The sequence below is a fragment of the Mirounga angustirostris genome, unplaced genomic scaffold (assembly GCF_029215605.1).
Source record: "Mirounga angustirostris isolate CCGP_5_RB_7025 unplaced genomic scaffold, mMirAng1.0.hap1 SCAF_5, whole genome shotgun sequence".
Taxonomy (NCBI): Eukaryota; Metazoa; Chordata; class Mammalia; order Carnivora; family Phocidae; genus Mirounga; species Mirounga angustirostris.
This window is the reverse complement of record NW_026991713.1, coordinates 171370258-171394528: the sequence shown is the minus strand read 5'-3', so window position 1 is coordinate 171394528 and position 24271 is coordinate 171370258. Positions and strand designations below refer to the sequence as shown.

Genomic DNA, 24271 nt, shown 5'->3' with positions numbered 1-24271 from the left:
GCCAGCGAGCCCTTAAGAAACCTATTTCAGTTCCTTTAAACTACTGGGAGTAACTTTGCCCCTGCTTGTGTTCCCTCTCTCGCTGTGTCTCTCTCTGTCAAGTAAATAAATGACATCTTTAAAAAAAAAAAAAATCTTCAGAGGAAAAAAAAAGAACAAAACCTCAAACCAACTCCTGAGGTATTGTAATAGCTACCATTGGCAGAATGCTTCCCACACGCCTTTGTGAATACTTTATGTGTGATGAAAACACAGTGAGCCTGCAGCATGTTATTAACCCCGTTTTGCAGGAGGTTTATAGAGGCTGAGTAATTTGTCCAAGGCCCCATAGCTGTAAGTGGCAGAGTTGGAATCCAAAGCCACATGACCCAGTTTTGGAATCCGGGCTTTCCACAGGGCCCTAAGGCAGCAGGGAGAGCACAGGCCTTGAGTCTGAAGAATGGGGCTGTGGGCTAGCTGCTTCCCCTTACCAAGAGTTACCTGGCCATGACCCTTCCCCCTTCTAACCCGCTGATGTTTGCTGTGAGTCCCAGGAGATGCTTTGTGGGCTGGAAAGGGGTTGTGAGCAGTGAGCATGGGGGGCTATGGTTATGGTTTGCCCTCAAGGGCCCAATCTGACCTGACCAGGACTTAGTAAACCTTACAACTACATAGCTCTGCCCAGGGTACCACGGATTTTTTTTTTTTTTTTCATAATGGCAAAATGCACATAACACAAAATTTACCATCTCTGTCATTTTTAATTACACACAATTCAGCAGTGTTAAATACAATCACATTGTTGTGCAACCAATCTCCAGAATTCTTTTCATCTTGCAAAACTGAAACTCTGTATCCATTAAATAGCGTCTCCCCATTCCCCTCTTTTCCCAGCCCCTGGCAACTACCATGCTACTTTCTGTATCTATAAATTTGACTATTCTAGGTACCTCACATAAATGAAATCATACAGTATTTGTCCTTTTGTGACTGGCTTATTTCACTTAGCATAATACCCTTAAGGTTCATTCATGTTATAGCACGTGTTCAAATTTCCTTGCTTTTTTTTTTTTAAGATTTTTTTTTTTAATTTGACAGAGACACAGCGAGAGAGGGAACACAGCAGAGGGAGTGGGAGAGGGAGAAGCAGGCTTCCTGCTGAGCAGGGAGCCCGATGGAGGGCTCAATCCCAGGATACTGGGATCATGACCTGAGCCGAAGGCAGATGCTTAATGACTGAGCCACCCAGGTGCCCCAAATTTCCTTGCTTTTTAAGGCTGAATCGTATTCTGTTGTATGTAGTATTCACCAGTGAGTCCATCTCGGCCTGGTGCTTTCTCTTTTGGAAGATAATTTTTTTTTATTTATTGATTCAATTTCTTTATTTTATTTATGTGACACAGAGCGAGAGCAGGAACACAAGCAGGGGGAGTGGGAGAGGGAGAAGCAGGCTTCCCACCGAGCAGGGAGCCTGACGCGGGGCTTGATCCCAGGACCCCAAGATCATGACCTGAGGCGAAAGCAGATGCTTAACAACTGAGCCACCCAGGTGCCCCTGATTCAATTTCTTTAATAGATATAGGCCTATTCAGATTGTGTGATTTTGTGTGAGTTTTGGCAGATTGTGTCTTGCAAGGAATTGGTCTATTTCACCTAGATTCTATGTGGACATGGAGTTGTTCATAGTATTCCTTTATTATCCTTTTAATGTCCATGGGCTCTGTACTGATGTCTCATTTTTCATTTCTGATATTAATAATTTGTATCTTCTCTCCTTTTCTTAGTAGCCTGGCTAGAGGCTTATCAATTTTGCAGATTTTTTTTTCAAAGAACCAGCTTTTGGTTTCACTGATTTTTTTCCTGTTGATTTTCTGTTTTCAATGTCATTGATATCTGCTTTAATTTTTTAAGGATTTTATTTATTTTTGAGAGAGAGAGAGAGTGGGGGGGGAGGAGCAGAGGGAGAGAGAGAATCTCAAGCAGACTCCCCACTGAGCACAGAGCCCAATACGAGGCTCAATCCCATGACCCTGAGATCATGACCTGAGTCGAAACCAAGAGTCGGAAGTTCAACTGACTGAGCCACCCAGGGACCCCTGCTTTAATTTTTATTATTTCTTTTTTTCAACTTATCTTGGGCTTAATTTACTCTTCTGTTTTTCATTTCCCAAGAGGGAAGCTTAGATGATTGATTTTAGATGAACATTCATCTTGGTGAATGTTCCATTTGAGCGTGAGAAGAATGTGTGTTCCGTTGTTTGATGGAATATTTCTATAGATGTCAGTTATATTGAGTTAATTAATGGTGCTGTTGGGTTCAACTATGGTCATCCTGATTTTCTGCCTGTTCTATCTGTCCATTACTGATAGAGAGGTGACGAAGTTTCTGTGACACCAGATTCATCTATTTCTCCTTGCAGTTCTATCAGTTTTTGCCTCACATATATTGATGCTCTGTTAGGTACATACCAGTGTGTGTGTGTGTATCTGTTTATATACACATTTTATTTATCCCTTCATCTGTTGATGGGCACTTGGGTTCCACTTTTTGTCTATTTTGTGAATAATGCTGCTGTGGACATGGGTGTATGAATATCTCTTTGAGATCTTGCTTTCAATTATTTTTTTTTCTGCTTTTTATTAAGATATAATTGACATGTAACATTATATTATAGGTATACAATAATTATTCAATGATCACTATAAAATGATTAACATCCATCACCACATATAGTTAAAAAATTTTCTTCTTGTGATGAGAACTTTTAAGGTCTACTCTCTTAGCAACTTCAAAATAAACAATACAGGGACGCCTGGGTGGCTCAGTTGGTTAAGCATCTGCCTTCGGCTCAGGTCATGATCCTGGGATCGAGCCCTGCATCGGGCTCCCTGCTCAGTGGGGACCCTGTTTCTCCTTCTGCCCCTCCCCCTGCTTGTGCTTGTGCTCTCTCTCTGTGTCAAATAAATAAAAATAAAAACCTTTAAAAAATAAAATAAACAATACAATATTAACTATAGTCACAATACTGTATATATCCATAGGACTTATTTATTTTGTAACTGGAAGTTTGTACCTTTTGACCACTTTGACCCATTTTGCCCAGCCCTGGCCCCTACCTCTGGCAACCATCACTCTAGTCTCTGTGTCTGAGTTAAGTTTGTTTGTTTTTTAGGCTCCATAAGTAAGGCTCTCTTATAAGTGTGATCATATGATATGTCTTTCTCTGACTTATTTCACTTAGCATAATGCCTTCAGGGTCCATCCATGTTGTCACAAATGGCAGGATTTCCTCCTTTTCAATGGTTGAATAATATTCCATTGTGTGTTCCATTCCATTCCACATCTTTTTTTTTTTTTTTTTTCATTCCACATCTTCTTTACCCGTTCATCCATCAAAGGCCATGTAGGTTGTTTCCATGTTTTGGCTATTGTAAATAATGCTGCAGTGAACATGGGGTACAGATATCTTTTTGGGTTAGTATTTTTGTTTTCTTTGGATAAATACCCGGAAGTGGAATTGTTGGATCATATGGTAGTTCTGTTCTTTCTTTTTTGATGAACCTCCATACAGTTTCCTAGTGGCTGTACCAATTTACATTTCTATCAGCAGTGCATAGGGTTCCCTCTTCTCATCCTTGTCAGAACTTGTTATTTCTTATCTTTTTGGTAACAGCCATTCTAACAGGTGTGAGGTGATAGCTCATTAGTGATTTTGATTTGCATTTCCCTGATGATAAGTAATGTTGAGCACCTTCTCAAGTACCTGTTGACCATCTGTATGTCTTCTTTGGGAAAATGTCTATTCAGATCTTTTGCTCTTTTTAAAATAAGATTTTTTTTTTCTATTGAGTTGCAAAAGTTCTTTATATTTTTTGGGTATTAACCCCTTATTAGATATATGATTTACAGATGTTTTCTCCCATTCCATAGGTTGACTTTTCATTTTGTTGATGGTTTCCTTCATTGTGCAAAAGCTTTTTAGTGTGATGTCGTCCCACTTGTTTATTTTTGTTCTTGTTACCTTTGCTTTTGGTATCAAATCCAAAATATCATCACCAAGACTTATAACAGGGAGCTTACTGGATATGTTTTCTTCTGAGCATTATGGTTTCAGGTCTTACATTCAAATCTTTAATTTATTTTGAGTATATTTATGTATGGAGTAAGACATGGTCCAGTTTCACTATTTTGCATGTGACTGTCCATCTTTCCCAATGCCATTTATTGAAGAGACTGACCTTTACCCATTGTATATTCTCATCTCCTTTGTCATAAATTAATTGAAAATATATGTGTGGGTTTATTTCTAGACCATTTTGTTCCATCGATCTATATGTATATTTTTATGCCAATACCATATTGCCTTGATTACTATAGCTTTGTAATATAGTTCAAAATCTGGATGTGATGCCTCCATCTTTGTTCTTCTTTCTAAAGATTGCTTTAGGTATTTGAGGGTCTTGTATGGTTCCATACACATTTTAAGATTGTTCTATTTCTGTGAAAAATTCCATTGGAATTTTGATAGGGATTGTATTGAATCTGTAGATTGCTTTGGGTAGTATGGACATTTTAACAATATTGATGCTTCTAATCCATGAGCACAGAATATCTTTCTATTTATTTGTGTCTTCTTCAGTTTCTTTTATCAATGTCTTATAATTTTCAGTGTACAGTTTTCCACCTCCTTGGTTAAATTTATGCCTAGATATTTTATTCTTTTTGTTGCAGTTGTAAATGGGATTGTTTTCTTAATTTCTCTTTCTGATAGTTCATTATTATTGCACACCTCATTTTTGTATATTGATTTTGTATCCTGTAACTTTACTGAATTTGTTCATTAGTCCTAATGCTTTTTTGATGGAGACTTTAGGGCTTTCTTTTTCTTTTTCTTTCTTTCTTTTTTTTTTTTTTTTAAGATTTTATTTGACAGAGAGAGACACAGCGAGAGAGGGAACACAAGCAGGGGGAGTGGGAGAGGGAGAAGAGGAGAGGGAGAATCTCAAGCAGACTCCACACTGAACGTGGAGCCCGACATGGAGCTTGATCTCATGACCCTGAGATCATGACCCGAGCCAAAACCAAGAGTTGGACATTTAACCGACTGAGCCACCCAGGCACCCCTTAACCATTTTTTTAAAGTGTACAGTTCAGTGGTATTAAGTACTTTCTAGTGTTGTACAGCCTTCACCATTATCCATCCCCATAACTTTTCATCTTGTAAAACTGAAACTCTATACCTATTAAACACTAACTCCCTGTTCTTGCCTCCCTCAGGCCGTGCAGCCACTATTCTACTCCCTGTCTCTATGATCTCAACTACTCTAGGTACCTCATATCAGTGGATCACACAGTATTTGTCTTTTTGTTGCCTGGTTTATTTCACTTCTCATAACGTCCCCAAGGTAAATCTATGTTGTCTCGTGTGTCAGAATTTCCTTCTTTTTAAAGATAGAATAATATTCCATTGTGTATGTATGGCACATTTTGTTTTTCTATTCATCCATTGATGGACACTTGGGTTGCCTCCATGTTTTAGGTATTGTGAATAATGCTGCTACAAATATGGGTGTATAAATATCTCTTCAAGAGCCTGCTTTCAGTTCTTTTGGGTAGATACCCAGAAGTGGAATTGCTGGATTATACGGTATCTCTATTTTTAATTTTTTGAGGAATCTCCATACTGTTTTTCCATAGAGGCTGCACCATTTTACATTCCCACCAACAGTGCAGAAGGGTTCAAGTTTCTCTACATCCTTGCCAATGCTTGTTGTGTTCTGTTTTGTTTTTTTTTAAAATATTATCTTAATGGGTGTGAGGTGGTATCTCATTGTAGTTTTGATTTGCATTTCCCTAATGATTAGTGATGTTGAGCAAATCTTTTCATGTGCTTATTGATCATTCATTTATCCTTTGGAGAAATGTCTATTCAAGTTCTTTGCCTGTTTTTTAATTGGGTTGTTTGGGTTTTTGTTGTTATTATTGTTGAGTTTTAGGAGCTCTTTCTATATTCTTCATATTAACACCTGGATATAAATCAGATATATGATTTTTGGAATGTTTCCTCCCATTCTGTGGCTGCCTTTTCACTCTGTTGATCGTGTCTTTTGATGCATAGAAGTTTGTTATTTTGACGTAGTCCAATTTGTCCATTTTTTAATCACCTGTGCTTTTGGTGTCTTATCAGAGAAATCATTGCCAAATCCAGTGTTATGAAGCATTTCTCCTATGTTTTCATCTAGGATTTTTATAGTTTAAGCTCTCACATTCAGGTTTTCAATCATTTTGAGTTTATTTTGTACATGGTGTGAGGTAGGGGTCCAGCTTGACTCTTTTGCATATGGATATCCAGTTTTCCCAGCACCATTTGTTGAAAAGACTGTCCTTTCTCCTTTGAATGGTTTTTGACACTCTTGTTGAAGCCATTTGGCCATATATGCAAGGGCTTATTTCTGGGCTGTCTCTCCTGAATGTCTGTCTTTATGCCAATACCACACTTTTTGATCACTGTAGTTTTATAATAACTTCAGAGATTTGAAATCAGGAAGTATGAGAATTCCAGTGCTGTTCTCTTTTTTCAAGATTGTTTTGTCTATTTGGGGGTCCCTTGAGATTCCGTATGAATTTTAGGATTGGTTTTTCAATTTCTGCAAGAAATGCTGTTGGGATTTGGTAAAGATTGCATTAAATCTATAGATACTTTGAGTAGTACTGACATCCTAACAGTATTAAGTCTTCCTATCCATGTGCATAGGTTGTCTTTCCATTTATTTGTGTCTTTTTAAGTTTCTTTCAGCCATGTTTCATAATTTTCAGAGTACAGGTCTTTTACCTCCTTGGTTAAGTTTATTCCTAAGTATTGATGCTATTGTAAATGGAATTGTGTTCTTAATTTACTTTTCAGATTGTTCATCGTTAGTGTATAGATATGCAACTGATTTTGAGTGTTGATTTTGTAATGTGGCAACATTGCTAAATTCATTTATTCTGACAGATATTTTTTGGTATAATCTTTAAGGTTTTCTACACATGAAACCATGTCATCTGCAAACAGAGGTAATTTTACTTCTCCAGTTTGGATGCCTCTTTCTTTTCCCTCCTTTCCTTTTCCTTTCCTTTCCTTCCTCCTTCCTCCTTCCCTCCTCCCTCCTCCCTCCTTCCCTCCCTCCCTCCCTTTTCTGTTCTGGTTAGGACTTCTAGTACAATGTTGAATAGAAGTGATGAAAGTTAGCATCCTTCTCTTGTTCCTGATCTTAGAGGAAAAGCTTTCAGTCTTTCACCACTGAGTATGATGTTATTCGTGGGCTTGTCATATATGGTCTTTATTAGGTTGGGATGCATTTCTTCTCTTCCTAGTTTGGCCTTTTCCTTTTTCCTCTGTCCTCCATCCAGATGGAGACCAGCTTGTCCTTTTCCCGCCTGCGTTTTAAGGTGGACACCTGAAAGAAAGTGGCTTCAGTTTCCCTTTGGAGAATTTCCCCCATAGTTCTCTTCCCCTTTCCATGAATTTTTCTGTTCACAACGCAAACCTTTGTTGAGGTTGCATTGTGTGACAGGCATGGGCATGGTGCTCTCCTGCCCACAGGAGTTTTCACCCATGTTGTCTGAACCTTCACAGGGGCCATCTGAAAGAATGATCTCTGTCTCCATATCTAGCAGCAGAGGAGCTTGCTCAGAACAGAGCCAGTTCCTATGACTCCTTGCCCTGATGTATGAACCTTGGGCTGCTGCTGTTTCTATGTCTAGCCAGTAAGCCATGTTGCTGGCCCATGGGCAGGTGCCTCCTGTCCCTCCTGAGCTGGCCCCGGTCCAACCCTGAAGTCTGCTTTCTCTCCTTGCATTGACAGAAGTCCTGGGCCTTTGTCAAGAAGTGCAAAAACAACGTGCATCCCAATCGGGGCTTGGTGGCTCAGCTGTCGGAGTGGGAGAAGGTCATCCTCGGAGACTCTGTCACAGACATCTGGGATCCACTCTACTGATCTTCTCTGTGGTCCAGCTGTGGGTCCTGAAGAACTTCGCTTGGGGACCTCTTGTGGGTAGTGGGCCAGGCTGTGTAACCAGGTTGGTGTGGAAAGAGAAGGCCTTTGCTGCCTGCAGTCTTGTGTCGGCCTCTTGCAGTGGTTCTTCTCAGGCTCCTCGTTCACGCCCCAGAGCAGGCGTACTCTGCTCAGACTCAGCGAGAGCCCCCATCCCTGGGTTTTCCTGGCCCACCCCCACTGCTCTTCTGAGGCTGCCTCTGGAAGAGCATCTGGCTCCTGAGCAGCTATCTCACATGCCCCCAATGACCTGGACCCTTTGGAGGCTGGCTTGGAGGAGCTCCAAGGGTTCCCCCTGCCTTGTGTTGGTCCACAGGGTGTCACAGTGCCCCCATGGGTGGAGATCTGCCAGGCCCAGCGTTGGCCCAGATGCCAGGCTCCAGGCACAAGTACACCCTGTCTCATCCCGGGTCCCAGCACTCCCACCACTCTGCCCGTTGATGACTTGTTCAGATTTCCTTTCCTTGCTCCCCATTCCTCCTGGCTGGGTTCCCCAAAGACAGATTTCCACCCCTCCTATCTACTACACCCATGTTTCTAGAAATTCCTCAGGTCTTAAAGGGAATTTTCTTCAGAATGTACTTCCTAGTGCTGGCTGTACCCACAGCACCAGTCAGGAGAGGGCAGAAGATGGACAGGGAATTTGGGATGTCCATGTCATTCAGCAGACACTCCCTGCCACCTGTGTGCAGCCAGGGAGGGACAGAGAGGTGAAAGCCATCTCACCTCCCAGGACTCTCTGCAGGAAGGTGGATTCCCCCTCCTCCCAAAGGAAGCTCAGGCCCTCAAGGAGTGGGGTTTTGCTCTACGGATAAGGGCTTTCCGGTCAGCGCAGGCTTGGGATCAGTTAGGATAGGAGCTGGAACAGAGATTGGGAAGGCTGCAAGCGATGGCTCTGTGGGTTAGGGACCTGGTGGGAAGGGCAGAGCCACTGGTAAGTTTCCGTCAGGGACATGGTGGGGATTAGGCTGGTGCGTTAGGACCGCAGGCTGGTGGCTCTGAAAGAACAGTAGCGGTGAGCCTGGAGGCAGGGAGACAGTAGGAAGGTGGCCGCTGTAAAAATCCAGCCGAGAAAAGAGGCTCAGAATCCTCTCCGGGCAGAGGCGCAGCTTTCCCAAGGACGAGAGTGTTCGAGGCAAGGGTCACCTCCGTGGGCCTCGGTTTACTACCAGCATGACGGGCCAGAGCTCTGTGGGCCACGCCACGCGGTCGGCACGACCCGCCGAGCCCCGAGCCGGCAACCACCGCCGCGCCAGCCCCAGGCCCGCGGAGCGTGCCGGGGAGAGCGCCCTTGCTGCGCTTGGCCCCGCCCCGGCCCCGCCCCGGCCCCGCCCCGGGCCCGGATTGGCTCGGGCGGAGGGCGGGGCTAGCGCGCTCGCCGTTCCAGGCCTTTTCCCGTTGGTAGTGGCGGCGGCGCGAGCCCGGAAGCGGACGGGGGCGGGGGCGGTGGCGGAGGCGGTGGAGGCCCCTCGGGCTGGCCGGGTTTGCGGCGCGGTCCTTGACTCGGCTTGTCCGGCGCGTGGCCCCGGCAGCCATGCATCCCCCGGTCCCGGGCCCGCTGGGGGACTGCCTGCGAGACTGGGAGGAGCTGCAGCAGGACTTCCAGAGCATCCAGGTGAGTGCCAGTGCGGGCGCCCATTGACCCTGAGCCACGTCTCTCTGGCTCGAGGTCAAGGGTCGGGCAGCCGTGGGTCAGCAGTGGGGGGTTCCGGGTCAAGGGTCGGGGACCCCGGCGTCGCTCCGGAGGGTGGCGAGGCCCCGGGTCCTGGTGGTCCTGGCTGGACCCTCCCCTCGGCCTCAAATGAGTGTCCGGCGGCAGCCCCCATCGCCCGCGCGGCCGCTGCGACCCTGGCGGAAACCCACTGAGTCTGGCGGACCTGGGGCCTTCTGCGGGGGGGGGCCTCCTTCAGGCCCCGACCCCTACCCCGTCCTCTCCCAGGAGAGTGGTCCCGAGTCAAAGCCGGCCGGGCCCAACCTTGGGTCAGTCACTCAGCAAACATGCTGTGGGCGCCGGCGTGGCTCTAGGGCAGCGCAGGGGGTCTGGGCTGAGTGCGGCGAGGGGAGCGGCCCGGCCCGGCCCGGCCCAGCCAGGGGAAGTGGTGGTTAGGTGAAGTGCCGGGATGGGGGCGGGGCCCCGTCCAGGCTGAAGGACAGCGCCCACGAAGGCAGGGTTATGTGGCTGCTGGAAGGAGAGGGAGGGGAGAAGTGGGTGGGCCAGACCCTGCAGGGACCTCATGGGCCCGACGGGCTTGGAACCTTTCTGATACCACTGGCGAGCCATGGGAGGAATCGTGGGGATCTGGCTTGTGTGGACCATTGTGCCGTTCTGTGGGGAGGCCAGCAGGGGAGAAGGCTGCTGGTCTCCACCAGGAGAAAGTGGTTGGTAGGGGTAGACAGATGTGGCTCATGTTGGGTTTTGAAGGGGTGTGGTGGCCCCTCTAAGGCACGAGAAACAAGACCTGGAAAGGGTAGAGCCTGGGCTAGCTGTGTATTCGGTCATGCCTTTGTCTCTCCTGGACTGGTTCCAGCCCCTTCCTGTCTGCACTGAAGCCTTGCCGCTCCCTGGCCAGGCTAACGCTGCCGCCACTCGTGCCCCTGCCAGTCCTGAGCAGGGCAGACCTACTTTCCCAGCCTGGCCACCCCTTCCTGACCTTCTTCATACTGCCCTTTGTTGTCTCCAGGCTGCTTTTCTGGAAACTCACCCACCAGGGCAAAGTGCTCTGGGAGGCTTTGGGCCAAAGGTGCTGGGGGAGGGGTAAAAGGACTGGTCTTAAAGGCAGGAATTCTAAGGGCTGAAGCCTGATGACCTTTAACCTGGGAGGCAGATGCTGGGAGGGCCAGAGCGGCAGGCTGCTTGGACAACCCCAGCTCCCTCTGCACTAGCAGCCTGGGTAGGCAGGAGGATCGCAGAGAAGCAGAGTGGCTGCCTGAAGGCACCTGACTGGTCCAGAAGGTAGACCCTTGTGCCTGGAATCCGAACTCAGGGTGGCACAGATCTGGGCGGGGCCAGCTAGTACGTGGGCTGAGATGAAACAAAGTCTCTGGGACCTAGTCTGCTTCTGGGACAGGGGTGCTGTTTCTGGGCTTGCAGGGGGAGCCCCATCTCCTGGCCTGCCTGGGGGAGAGGGCAACCTCAGGGAGTCCCTCGGCTGGCTGCCTCCTTTCCTGCTCAGACCCTCCCAAAGAGCCCGGGGGGAGTCCGTGCCCCACCTTCTGCCCAGCAGGCTCCGGCTCACTCTGGTCCCCCGCCCACTGCCCCAGGAGACCCACCGGCTGTACCGCCTGAAGCTGGAGGAGCTGACCAAGCTGCAGAACGGTTGTACCAGCGCCATCACGCGGCAGAAGAAGCGGCTCCAGGAGCTGGCTCTTGTCCTAAAGAAGTTAGGACCCCCCCCCGCCGCCCCGTCCTTGATTCCCCCAAGCCTCCAATACCCCCTGGCCTAGGGCTGGGGGTCAGATCTGGGGTGGGGGGAGAGCAGGCACTCACCCTTGAGTGTCCCAGGGCATGGCTTCTCCCCCTGCTGGGCCATGTTCGCCTCCTGCCCCGCAGGTGTCAGGTGTGATACGGGGCGGGGGGGGGAGGGGGCTTCTCTGATTCTGGCTTCCGTGGGCCCACCTACAGATGCAAACCCTCCCTTCAGTCGGGGGCCAAGGAGGCTGCCCAGGAGCTGGAGAACCAGATCAAGGAGCGCCAGGGCCTCTTCTTCGATATGGAGGCCTATTTGCCCAAGAAGAATGGGTGAGACCCCCCCTCCCCCAAGCTCAGTTCCTAGACGCCCCTGGGAGAGTGGCCTGAAGCGTGGTCTCCTCTGCTTGGTCACTTGGCCAGCAGATGGTGCCTGGACCCACTGTGGGCTGAGCAGTCAGGCTGGGGGGACAGCTCAAGCGATGGTGACAGCTCACGGAGCTGGGTGTTTTGTGGGGGAAGGACAGGGAATGGAGGAGCACAGTGAGGGGCTCCTCGCCCAGCTTGGAGGTCAGGGAAAGCGTAGAGGATCAAGGAGGGAGCCTGGCAGGCACGGGAGGGTGGAAACGGCGCGTGTGGCCAGAGCTCAGGGTGGGGGGTGGTGAATGAGACCAGAGGCGAAGCCAGGCTTCGGAGCTGGCCTCGGGCCCAGTAGGCTGGGCAGAGCGACCCTTAGGCCAGCCACGGTCACCGAGCGGGATGGCAGGGGCCAGGGCACAACCCTAGGGTGAGTGAAAATCATCCAGCGGAGGCCTGGGGCAGCAAGACAGCTGGAAAGGAGCATGTCCCAGAGGGCGGCCGAGTGGGGGAAGGAGCAGCTGATAGCCTCAGACCAGACAGCCGGTGGTGGGGCGGTCAGGAGCCGTACGGAAGGGGCGGTGTCTGCCGGAGTCAGGGAGAGGAGCGCTCTGCAGGTTGGTGGAGGTGGGGGTGGCTAATGGGGGGACAGGCGAGTGTAGGCAGCTCTTCAAAAGCTTGGTTGGGAGCAGAAGGCGAGACCAGCGAGTGGAACTCGTGCGCGGGGGGGCGGGGGAGGCTCGTGCTCAGGGGTCCGTGTTACTTGGTACCCAGGGAAGACTGGAGCACGTGTCCCCGCCGAGAGCGCGGGCCCTTGGAGCGCAGACCCAGCAAAGGGAAACCACTGGGGAGGTGGGAAGGGCGGGGCGGGGCGTGGGCCCTCGTCATTTGCGATGGCGGGTGTTTAGAGCCCGTGAGGGGGGCCCCCGGAGATGTCAGCCGGGAGGGAGGGTTTGACAGGGCCTCTGCAGGATGGCGTAGGGAGCCGGTGGCGATGCTGAGAGGCGGCCCAGTCAGGTGCCCGCTGCACCCCAGCGTGTCTCGCGGCCTGGGGCAAGTCCCTTAACCACTCTGAGCCTGTGCCCCACGGCCCGAGCATGAGCAGGGGCTCGTGTGTGGGTGTGCTGCGTCTGCACACGTGGGACTTGGTCACCTCTTGGGGTTCGTCTGGCAGAGAAGGGCCAGACAGGCTCCGTCGGTGGGAGTGACGGCGGCAAGAGGCTGGGGGTGGTGGGGTTGACAAGAAAGGGGCTGTCGTGGAAGGGGGGCCTGGGGACTCAACTGGCTTGGGAAGGGAGACTGGGGTCGGGGGCCTGGAAGCCTCAGTGAGGGCCAGGGTCCACCTGTTGAAACCGGCTTGGGAGGCTGGGCACTTGGAGTCAGAGTGCGAGCAGTTTCTGAGCTGAGGGAGCCCTTCCTGGCTGGGAGGGGGTCCTGGTGTGGCCATGGTGCGGGGTGCTGCGGCAGACTCAGGGCTGAAGGTTCTCGGAGGTAGCGGGAACCCGGGGAGGGGGGGTAGGTGACGGGGTGGGCATGCACACAGGCACTGAGTCCTGCCCAAGGCCCACAGGGACAATAGGAGCTGTGGGCCTGGCTCCCACGGGATACCCTGGAGGCCCTAAGGGGGGGACCCTGGGAGGGGGGAGGCGAGGGAGGGGATGTTGGTTTACCCGGGAGCAGGCAGAAAGGCTGCGCCCCAGTGTTTCCTTCCTGTGGAGCTGGTGTGCAGCACCCCCCGGGTCAGAACCCTAAGCCGCTGCCGTGGGAAGCGGGGGGGTCCCCGGCTCTGTGCCACTGGCTTTCCTCTCCCTGGGGGCCTCTCTTTACCTGGTGTCCCCCTCCCCTAGGTTGTACCTGAGCCTGGTTCTGGGCAATGTCAACGTGACCCTCCTGAGCAAGCAGGCTAAGTAATTCGCTGTCGTGGGCTGGGTCCCAACCCTGCTCTCCACCCTCCCGGGTCCTTTCCGTTCTGCCCCCGCTTCCCGGGCTCAGCCCCCCGGGGTGCCGGCCCCGAGCCGCCTGCGGAAGCACGTCCGGAGCAGGAGCCTCCCTCCGGGCCGAGGCGAGGGTGGGCCCTGCCGGCACCCCAGCCTGTGCCACGAGTATGTGCCCACCCAGGTTTGCCTACAAGGACGAGTATGAGAAGTTCAAGCTCTACCTCACCATCATCCTCATCCTCATCTCCTTCACCTGCCGCTTCCTCCTCAACTCCAGGTGGGTGTCCTGCTGCCCGGGGCCGCGCCCCGCTCCGTGTGGGCGCCGGCACCCACATCCTCTGTGCCCTCCGCAGGGTGACGGACGCCGCCTTCAACTTCCTGCTGGTCTGGTACTACTGCACGCTGACCATCCGAGAGAGCATTCTCATCAACAACGGCTCCCGGTGGGCTCCCGGGGCGGGCTGGGGCACTGGAGCGACCCAGGGGGCGGGGGGCCGTGGGTCCCGGAGGAGCAGGCCCGGGGTCGGGGTACTGGCTTCCTCCCACCGCAGCCTGGCTCCCCGTCCCCGTGCATCGATCCTCGGGGCCGAGGGGACAGGAGTGACAGCGGCTTCCCGATACAGGATCAAGGGCTGGTGGGTTTTCCATCATTACGTGTCCACCTTCTTGTCGGGAGTCATGCTGACATGGTGAGTGGCCAGACTTGGCTCCCAGGGCCTGGGGGGTGGGGGGTGCAGGGGAGCACGGGGCAGAGAGAGAGGGTGTCCCTGAGCTCCCTCCCCTTCCCGCTGCTTTCTGCCTTAGGCCTGACGGCCTCATGTACCAGAAGTTCCGGAACCAGTTCTTGTCCTTCTCCATGTACCAGAGTGAGTGTCTCAGAGGGCCCTGCTCTGCTCGGGAGCCCCCCCACGGGGAGGGGGTGCCAAGGACCGTGAGCTCCAGCCCAGTTCCGCTGTCCCCCACCCCCAGGCTTCGTGCAGTTCCTGCAGTATTACTACCAAAGCGGCTGTCTATACCGCCTGCGGGCCTTGGGCGAGAGGCACACCATGGACCTCACTGTGGGTGAGCCGGGCACGGCCTCCTCTCTCGGGAATCCTGAACGGGGGTCGGGAAGGGCCCGTCCTTTCCCGACTATGTGGGGCTGAGAGACCGTGTCCCCCGCCCCCCCCCCCCCCCCACTTCTCCCTGCAGAGGGCTTCCAGTCCTGGATGTGGCGGGGCCTCACCTTCCTGCTGCCCTTTCTTTTCTTTGGACACGTAAGTTGTCTCTGCCCCCCGGTGTGTCTGGCCAGGCCTCCCGGTTCTGGCTGTGGGCCCTCGAGGAGACTGGCTTCTGTTTGAAACCCTCCATCCCCCCCCAGTTCTGGCAGCTTTTTAACGCGCTGACCTTGTTCAGCCTGGCCCGGGACCCTGAGTGCAAGGAGTGGCAGGTGAGCCCGGGGACCCGGGGAGGAGGAAGGACACTGCGAGGGCCAGCGCCCGGCCCAGTCCTGACCCCGCTTCTCCCCCCAGGTGCTCATGTGTGGCTTCCCCTTCCTCCTCCTATTCCTTGGCAACTTCTTCACCACCTTGCGGGTTGTGCACCAGAAATTCCACAGTCAAAGACAAGGGAGCAAGAAAGAATGAGTCTGGGCCTGCCCGCCATGGCCACCCAGCTCTCTATGGCCCCTCTGGCCTGGCAGGGGCTTCTGTCCCCTTTGAGAGGGTAGGGGGCTTCCCTCATCTGGGAGGGTCCCTTCTGCTCTCCCTGGAGTTTTGTGGGCTCTGTGGGCCCCGAAGGCGACGCTGGAGAGGACCGGGCCTGAGCTCCGGGCCTGCAGGGAGCCGGGGGCCAGCAGCCTGAATAAAGGAAGAGTGGCAGAGAGGTGGCTTGAGGTGTGTGCTCTCCAAAGGGTCAGGCGCGGGCCTCGGCGCCACCCCCACACGGCCTCTTGGGGCTCTGAGTTAAGGAGGCCCAGGGGGAGACCCCGGATATACCCAAGCAATAGGAAATACCGAAAACAGAACTTTATTCCAAGGACCAGAGATCATTTAAAATTATTTACAGTCATTGAAAATAACGTGGAGGGGGTTGGGGCCCAGCTCAGCTAAGAGCCCCTTCTGTACAGCCCCCAAAGGCCTGAGGGGTTTACAAAATACACACTCTTGACCCGGGGCCGGTGTGCGCCTGGGACCCGGACCAGTCTCTGTCCCTGGGCCTGCCTCCCGGGGGCGAGGCCGCGCAGAAACTACCCAGGACACTGGCAGAAGGGAGCGAGGGAAGTGATTACATGGGGAAGCGAGTCTGCAGCGGCCCGAGGGGCAGAGGCAGGCCGGGCGGCCCCTAGCTCCACACGTCCAGGGAGTAGCGGCCCTTGGTCATCAGCTTCTTGATGTAGTCCACGGCCTGGGCGTGCTCCATGGCCCCCCCGTCGGCCACGATGTCGTAGAAGGTGTTCTGCACATCCCTCGCCATGTTCCGAGCGTCCCTGGGGCAGGACGGAGGGGGCGCTGGGCGAGGGGGTCCCCGCGGGCGGGTGGGCCTCGTCCCTCCCCCTGCTCTGCCCTCGCTCACCCGCAGACGTAGATGTGGGCGCCGCCCTCGTGGATCAGCTGCCACAGGTGTTCCTTGTCCCTCTTCAGTAAGTGCTGCACGTAGACCTGGGGGCGGGGGGGGGGGCCACTGTGAGGAGGCCCCCCACCCCGGCCCGAGTCCCAGCACCCCGGCCCCCGAGGGGCGGCCCGAGGTCTCACCTTGTGGGGCTGCTCCCGGGAGACGGCCACGTTGAGCTGGGTGAGGGAGCCGTCCTGGCGGAACCCGGCCAGCTCCTCGCGGTACAGGTAGTCCTCGTCGGAGCGGCGGCAGCCATAGTAGAGCAGCGTCTCCCCCACCTCCTTGCCTGGTGGCAGGGCAGGGGTGAGGCCGTGCTGGGCAAGGGGGGAGGGGCAGGGGAGGCACGCCCGACCCCGCGGGACCCCGCCCCGGGCCCACGTGCTCACCCTGCTGCCGCAGCCAGGCCCGCTCCTGGATGAAGCCGATGAACGGGGCCACCCCGGTGCCGGGGCCCACCAGGATGACCGGCGTGGTGGCCTTGAAGGGCAGGCGGAACTGGGACTTGCGCACGAACATGGGCACCAGGGCCCGGCGGCCATTCTCCCCGGCGGGCTCCTTGGCCCGCAGCCAGCTGGTGGCCACACCCTTGTTGACGCGGCCGGACTTGGTTTCGTACTCCACGGCCACGGCACAGATGTGCACGGAGTTGGGGTGGACCTGGCGGGGGCGGGGCAGGGGTGAGCGCATGCCCGAGGCCCCTTGCGCCGGCCCGGCCCCGACCCCGGCCCGGCCCCGGCCCCGGCCCCCGAGGCCGACCGCGCACCTTGGAGGACGAGGCGATGGAGTAGTAGCGGGCCTGGAGCCGGGGCAGCAGCTCGCACAGGTGGTCGATGGGGGGCCGCAGGGACGGGTAGTCCTGCAGGATGGCCAGGATGTGCCTCCGGGCCTCCACCACCCAGCTCAGGTACAGCTCCTGCGGGGGCCGGTAGCAGGGTGAGGCGCGGGGGGCGGGGCCGGGGACGCCGGGGCGCAGGAGGCGAGGGCGGGGCTGGGGCGGGGCCGGGGACACCGGGGTGCGGGAGGGGTGCGGGAGGGGTGCGGGAGGGGAGGGCCGGGGCCGGGCCTACCTTGCCCTCCCCCGAGGAGGAGGCCATCCTGCGCAGCTGCTCCTGCTCCGAGGGCTCGGAGGCGTGCTGGGCCAGCTCGTAGAGCACGTTGGTGCGAGGCGGGTTCGTGATGTCCAGGTAGTAGGTGAGGGCCGTGCGGTAGGAGGTGGGGCAGGGGAAGGGGTGCTTCTTGTTGGACTCCTCTGCGGGGAGGGAGGAGGACGAGGGCCTGGGCTCAGTGGCCGCTGACCAGCAGGTCTGCTCCAGCTCCTGGAACTGTGGGGGCTCGGGCCTGGCCTGGGGTGGCGGGGGGGTTCCCCCGAATCCAGGGGACTCACCATCGAGATTGTTCAGGGACATGACGACGTCCAGGTCGGCACCCAGGATCTCACCGAGCTGGCTGACCAGGGTAGAGTCATTGGCTGGGTAAATGGCCACATGGTCCCCAGATTCATACCTGGGGGTGGGGGGTCGAGGGGAACGTGAGGCTCAGGAGGGGTTGGGGGTCAGGGAAGGCGGCCCAGAGGCCCTGAGTGGGCTGGGGGAGGGGGCGGCTGCCGGCACCTGAGTTTGGAGCCTGAGATGTCTAATTCCAGGTGCATGAAGTGGCGCTCCGTTCCCTGGTTCAGCTTCCGGTTGGCAGTGACAGCAGCCAAGAAGGGATTCTTGGCATCGAAGGGGCTGGGTGGGGAAGAGAGCAGCGCAGTGATTGGCTGGGACTTCAGTCTGACTCTCCCTGCCCCCAGGGGACCCCTCAGGTTTCACAGAACACAGGGAACCTTAGAGCCGGCCTCCAAGGGCCCCAGGAAGGCTCTCCAAATATGTGAAAGGTTCTCCCAGCCCGATCCAAGGCAGGGCCCCCACCAACCCCCCAGAGTGAGCAGAACTAGGTTATCAGTTCCCTATTTACAAATAAGGAAACAGGCTGGCCACTAAAACCCGGGGAGACCCTCCACATACTACCTGTTTGTGGGCTGAGTGCGCAGGAGGACCAGGCCCCTTGAAGACGGCTCCCCAAGACCGAGGGTGCCCGGCCCCCCAGTGACTGGAGCAGAGCTCCTTCACCCCACATGCCCTGGACCAGCAGTTTTACTCTGCACAGTCGCTGGTCTTAAATTCTGGGGTAACGGAGGGACTTTTCCTGGGCGGCTCTAGGGGTCCGGGTGGCACCCAGGGGTAAGGGGAGTCAGGGGCCCGAGAGAGGAATACTGTTTTTGGACAAAAAAGTCCAAATACCGAGGTGGGTTTTAAGGAAAGTGAGCCCTTCTGCCAGAGTTCAGCCAGACTCACGCTGTCCTGGTCCAGGCACGGATCTGGGCCTCCTGGCCCCAGGATCTTTACAGGGCAAAAGGTCAAAGGAAGCGCTAACGGACCCAGTGCCAGTCTGCCAGGTGCGGTGCCCTGGCCTGAGGGACCACTGGGAGGGCCCGGGGGGGGCGGCCTCCGCCTCTCTGCTCTGGGCCTTATGCCCTCCTGTGCGGTGGGGAGGAAATCATGGGTGCCCCCACCCCTGCCCGCTCCGGGACGAGGGTGGAGATAAGGAGGGGACACAGGACTGCTGGCTGCTCAGTGGGCCCCGGGACCCCACGCACGCCCTCTACTCACGGTTTCTGGTTCTCATAGCTCTTCAGACGGCCCACCTCTCCCATGTACACTTTGGCCGGGTCTATGTCTGGGTGGACCACCAGCCCATACTGGCGAATGCTGGAAGGGGAGACAGGGTGAGGCGGGGAGGGGCCCGGGAGGAGGGAGGCTGCCTCAGGGACAGGGACTGAGACCACGCCTGCCACCCCGCCGCGGGGAGGGTCTGGAGGCGGTGGGAAGGAGAGGGAGCCGACAAGGAGGAGGGCTGGGGGGGCCTGGCGAGCTGCCGGCTTCGAGGCCATTCCATGAGAAGGTAAGGAAAGCCCCCACTGCCCAGCAGAGCCCGAGTGCCTGGACCCAGCCTCGCGCTCTGGGACTCAGCTTCTACCAGCTTCTCGTGGGGTCCCCGCCGGGGCCCCTGCAGGCCAGCTCTCCCACCCTTGGGGGGCGCTCGCTCCCCGCCCAGCCTGCAGGCACACACTCACCTGCACTCCTCTCCGGTGGCTTCCACCCCAAAGTGCTCGCACACAGCCGGCCAGAACTGCTCACGCCACGTCAGGAAGTCCTCCTCCAGGCTGGCGACACGAGGGAATGAGCCCAGCCCCGGGGAGCCCGAGGGCCTCAGGGAGGTAACCCACGGCGCCGGGCAGCATTTGGAGGGTTTGTGCAAACCCCGGGGCCGGGACAGCCGAGAGGAGGGGGTGAGACAAAGAAGGGGGTGCAGGTGGGGGGTGGGGACTGCCTTCCCTTGCCTCGGGGTGTGCCTGGCAGGAGGCTCGCTGACACGTGGCTTTGTGCTCCACTCCCCTCGCGTGCCACAGTCGGCCCTAACCCCCGTGGGCTCCGGGGCTGGGTGGGTGGGTAGGGGGGGCACTCACTTCCCATCGTCATCGCCCATCCCCAGCTCAAAGATCCGCTGGGCGCCGAGCTGCTCCAGCCGCTTGTCCACGTACTTGCCCATGGCATTGAAGTGCTCATAGGTCTTGTTCCCAAGACCAAACACCTGTGCGGGCAGAGGGGCGGGTCTGAGTCCTGGTCAGGGTCAGGGGTGCGTTTCCCCAGAGCCGGCCACACCGCGTGCACGCTCGGGCCTCCACGGCTGCCAGATGCCCGGCACAGTGAGGTGGGCCACCTTGGCCCCCAGAAGTGGCTGGGTTTTGGTGACCTGCAGCCTGTAAGCCTCACCCCTGGGTGAGCAGCAGGGGCAACTCACCGTCCCTACCCGGCGCTCCTGGCCCAGCCAAATCGGGGCCAGCCTGCTTCACCTTTCTCGCCTGTCAGCTCCCGCAGCCCGTGCCCCCGGGGAAGCAAAGTGGGGCCAGGGACAGGGGAGGAGACGCTCAGCACGGGGCCCCGGCCAGAAGAGAGGGCTGTCCCCAGAGCAGCCTCCCCCCGGCCTCCCCACCAGGCCCCCCAGCTGGAAGGGCCTGGTGGATCAGAGTGAGGTGGCAACGGGAGGGAGGCTTTCCCCTTGGACACGGGGGTCCAGAGGCCCGGGAGAGGTGCCACAGGCAGGGAAAGCCACTGCAGATAAGATGGGGTGACTCACCGCATACTTGACTCCAGTGAGGTCCAAGTTGGTCTCCTGGAGCCAGTCGTAGAAGTCCTGGGCGTTGTCCGTGGGGTCCCCCTCACCATAGGTGGCCATGCAGAACACGGCCAGGGAGTTCTCGATGTCCGGCAGGCTGCCCAGGTCGGCCTGGGGACACAAGAGCGGGGCCCGGGCCCAGCAACCCTGACTGAGCCACGTCAGGTCTGTGCCTGATGGGATGCAGACAGGTGGGCCCAGGCCCTGCCTGGGGCAGCTGCCAGGCAGGGGCGTCCCACAGGCTCCGGGTCGGCTGGGGATTCCTTCAGGACAGGGCACCGAGCAGTCAGGGAGGCCTGCACGGAAGGGGCTGAACCGGTGCGTGGGACAGTTAGACATCTGCAGTTTGGAGTGGAGGGGGGTGTATTTCCCGAGGGGAGGGAATGGCAGGCTCAGATGAACACGGGTGAGGGCCTGGGTGCTGAGCCCCCAGCTGGCACTCAGAACCTGGGCCCCTGGGGGAGAGCCTCTTCGTCCCACAAAGTCCCAGGAGCACAGCGGAGCCTGGGCTCTTGCAAATTCCTTACCAACTGTTGACCAACCTAACACAGAGATCTGCAGCCAGAGGGGTGGCAGTGCTGGTCCCCGAGACTAAAGGACGTTGGGCCGCGTACAGGTCGGGCCTGGGCCATGACCCACAAGGACCCCATCCGGGGAGGAGCAGGACGGCAACTCCGGACTTCTCCCAGGACCACCTGTTCCTGGCCAGCCTCTTCCCCTCCCTGGGGCCGGCGACCTGGCTGGCATTAGCTCTCCTACCCCCCCCCCCCCCCATAAACAGGCAAGCAGATGGCTGGAAGTTTCCATCGCCATGCTCAGGAAAGGACAAACAGCCAATGACAGGAGGCCAATGAGCAAGGCGAGCCTGCCCTGCGCCCCCTGCAGGAGAGGCTGGGGGCAGTGGAAAGCAGGACGTGAGCACTAAGTCCGGCAGACAGGCCTGGGGTGACCTGAGGGGAGCTGATGGGGGACAGGGGCATCCTGCAGCTCCCAACAGGGGACCTTAATCCCCAATTCTCAGGCTCCCTGGGCCCTTCCCTCCGGCCCTGTTCCTGTTCCAGTTAATACACGAGCTTTTTAATAAAGCCTCGTTTCACAGCCTAGCTGCAGGGCTCCGTGCGGTGCCCATCCCGGGCTGCCCGGGCTGCCTCCCCTGCCGCTACGGTTTGGGGGCGCAAGGGAGAAACGAGAAACACTTCCTTCCTGGACTGCTGAGACCCGATCCACTAGGTGCTTGAGTCCCGTCTCCCTGCACCGGCCAGCCCGGGCAAGCCTATGGCGTGCGGGGCAGGGGAGGCTGGACATGCACGGCGCCGGGAGCTCACACCTGCACGCCCAGGGCCACCCGGTGACCCGGACCAGCAACAGGAGATGCCCATGACTGTCCGTCCCTTCGGCTGGCTCAGTCTCTTACACGTCTCCATGCTCTGGACGCCTCCGTCGCTACTGGAAGGGCCAAGGTGCGGGGAGTGCTCACCAAGTCATACTCCTCGGGGTCTGCAGCCATGCCCCGCATCCCGTAGCGGTGGGCGTCCTTGGACAAGCGGTTGGCAAACTCCTCCGCCGTCCCCGTCTGGGAACCGTAGAACACGATGATGTTCCTGCCCTAGAGAAAGCAAGACACGCGGGGTCAGTGAGGGACCAAGAGCCACAGGCTTCACCTGAGACTCCAGGTGACCGCAGGGCAGGCTAGGCAGGTGGGGTCCCTCAAGGGGACCCTCTCCCTTCCTGCCTCCAGTCCTCCTAAGTCCTGGGGCAACCCTCTCGCTGCCACAGCTACTGTGATGGACGGTGACCAAGGCCACCCAGACACGCAGCTGCTCGAGATCACACTTTGGACAGATTATTAAATGACACGGGAAAAAAACACAATGTAATGTTCAGTTAAAAAAAAGGTGACCAAACAGGTATGTACAGTATACTCCCATTTTGTTCTAGACCCACATCATGTGTACCTCTGTGCGTTTTGTTTATACACAAATGCACAAGGGGGAAAGACTAGCAAGAAGCAGACCAATAGTCTCCACATGGAGAACTGTGATTACAGAATATTCTTTATAAAAATCCAGACGATAGGAAAGGTACCCAGTGGACGGGCTCCCACGCTCTTCACTCCACCCGCCTCTTCCTGTGGCCTCTCCCGCAGCTGTTGAGAAGCCAGACCTCTATTCCCCAGACTCCCTTGCGGCCTGGGGTGCAGCAAATTAGGCCCAGCTGACTGGATGTGGAAGGCTGGGAGGCGGAAGCCAGGCATGTCCACCTTCCGGTCCCTTTATGTAACATGAGGTCTCTCTGCGGTAGGTTTCCAGAGCCCTCAAGCCCTAGACTGCTGTCTGGTTTTTCCACGGAGCCCTAATGTGTGGGTACAAAGGAAAAAAAGATGTATGGATTATAATTGCTTTAAATTGTTCTCATACCTTTTCTATTTCCTGAATGTCCTATAGATCATCTACAAAGGTTCTTTTAAAGAATCGTTACAAAAACTAGCAAAACAGGGAAGTCTTAGGATTTCAGGTTAAGGGGACAAAACAGACTATGAAATAGTGCCTAAATGTTTACAGCGGCATCAAAACATATGAAGTACTTAGAGATAACCCTTCCGGGGAACCTGCAAGAAGCTCCTGATGAAGGATTCAACCGAAACAAGAGGCCCGGAGTTTGCACACAAAGACTCAACGTTCAAGAGATCCGTTCTCCCCGCATCAATCCAGAAACCAACACCAGTCAGCGCAACATCCGAACAGCTCTTTTTACCCCCACAACTTCATCCTCAAGGTCGTGTGGAGAAATAAATCCCTCTGCTGGAATGTGATTTGGCAATGAGAAGGAAAGCAGGGCCGGCACGTGCCACGAAATGGAGCCCGAAGCCACGAAGCTCAGTGAAAGGTGCCGGACACGAAAGGCCACACACGGAATGATTCCGTTTATAGGAAAGGTCCCCAACAGGCAACTCTCTAAGGGGCCCAGGAAGTGGATGAACGGTTGCTTCGGGCTGAGGGGGGTGTGGGTTAGGGAGTGGGGAATGGCTGCTAATGGGTACAGGGTGGCTTTTTGGGGTACCGAATGTTCTAGAATGGACGGTGGTGGTGGTTGGTGCAATTCTGGGAATACATTCAAAGTACTGAAGTGTATACTTTAAAAGGGTGATCTGTATGCAATGTAAACTGTATCTCACTAAAGCCGTTACCCCAGACAAATACATATAAAATAATGGCCAGGAAAACAGGAAAATAAGAGCTGGGGTGGGTTGGGGGCGGGGCCTAGCAATATGGAAATTAAAGCAAGCTTTGTAAAACCTCAGTAACTGAAACAGTAGGATACTGTCCACAGACAGCCAGATCAAAGTACTGTGACAGGAAAATCTAGAAAAAGGCCCAAATACATGTGGGAATCATATATTTGATAAAACCAGTGGGGAAAAGACGGGCGCAACTGCATGGAGCTTAGCAGTGGATCCATGCCTCGCATCGTACAGCAGGATAAATTCCCAACAGACTGAATTTTAATTATGAATGAGAAAGTATTAGAAAGCACTGAAAAGAAAATGTGCAAGGATTCTTTTCTCTGTAGCCTTAATGACTCAAATTGCAAATAACCGAAAGTCCAGAAGTCACAGGAGGAATAAAGTGCCCTCACTGAATAACTTTACACGGCAACACACACACACGCACACACACGCATGCGTGCACATGAACCAGGTCAAAACACAAACTTTTAACTGGGAAAATATTTGTAACTTGTGTCA

General features: G+C 55.3%; 3 protein-coding genes across 28 annotated transcripts in view; 2 read left to right on the top strand and 1 right to left on the bottom strand.

Moving 5' to 3' along the window:
* STYXL1 (serine/threonine/tyrosine interacting like 1) overlaps positions 1 to 9201 on the top strand; it is a 60010-nt gene extending 50809 nt beyond the window's left edge. For 7 of the 19 annotated variants that reach the window (XM_064593154.1, XM_064593155.1, XM_064593158.1 and 4 more), the window contains one exon: positions 7828 to 9201. In XM_064593154.1, coding sequence (XP_064449224.1) covers positions 7828 to 8831 — 1004 coding nt within the window. In that variant the 3' untranslated portion in view covers positions 8832 to 9201. Of the gene's footprint in view, positions 1 to 5257; positions 6956 to 6998; positions 7037 to 7827 lie in introns of those variants that run through there. The other 12 variants (XR_010411999.1, XR_010412002.1, XR_008506138.2 and 9 more) reach the window with 8 other exon arrangements.
* A 193-nt stretch (positions 9202 to 9394) lies between these two features.
* Positions 9395 to 15579, top strand: TMEM120A (transmembrane protein 120A). The gene is made up of 12 exons (XM_045875586.3): positions 9395 to 9631; positions 11278 to 11396; positions 11639 to 11755; positions 13627 to 13686; positions 13898 to 13993; positions 14070 to 14159; positions 14340 to 14405; positions 14521 to 14582; positions 14686 to 14778; positions 14908 to 14972; positions 15077 to 15145; positions 15228 to 15579. Exons 1-12 carry the CDS (start codon positions 9551 to 9553, stop codon positions 15339 to 15341), a joined length of 1032 nt encoding a protein of 343 aa, XP_045731542.1. The 5' UTR covers positions 9395 to 9550; the 3' UTR covers positions 15342 to 15579.
* Positions 15580 to 15707: 128 nt separating this feature from the next.
* Positions 15708 to 24271, bottom strand: part of LOC123844753 (NADPH--cytochrome P450 reductase) — a 59545-nt gene continuing 50981 nt past the window's right edge. For 5 of the 8 annotated variants that reach the window (XM_064593145.1, XM_064593146.1, XM_054507659.2 and 2 more), the window contains 12 exons: positions 22004 to 22132; positions 20488 to 20637; positions 19817 to 19941; positions 19424 to 19513; positions 18960 to 19058; positions 17919 to 18035; positions 17693 to 17811; positions 17376 to 17557; positions 17072 to 17221; positions 16449 to 16965; positions 16270 to 16355; positions 15708 to 16183 (listed from right to left, as the gene is read on the bottom strand). In XM_064593145.1, the coding sequence (XP_064449215.1) occupies positions 15944 to 16183; positions 16270 to 16355; positions 16449 to 16965; positions 17072 to 17221; positions 17376 to 17557; positions 17693 to 17811; positions 17919 to 18035; positions 18960 to 19058; positions 19424 to 19513; positions 19817 to 19941; positions 20488 to 20637; positions 22004 to 22132 (2004 nt within the window). In that variant the 3' untranslated portion in view covers positions 15708 to 15943. Of the gene's footprint in view, positions 16184 to 16269; positions 16356 to 16448; positions 16966 to 17071; positions 17222 to 17375; positions 17558 to 17692; positions 17812 to 17918; positions 18036 to 18959; positions 19059 to 19423; positions 19514 to 19816; positions 19942 to 20487; positions 20837 to 22003; positions 22639 to 24271 lie in introns of those variants that run through there. The other 3 variants (XM_054507661.2, XM_064593149.1, XM_064593150.1) reach the window with 3 other exon arrangements.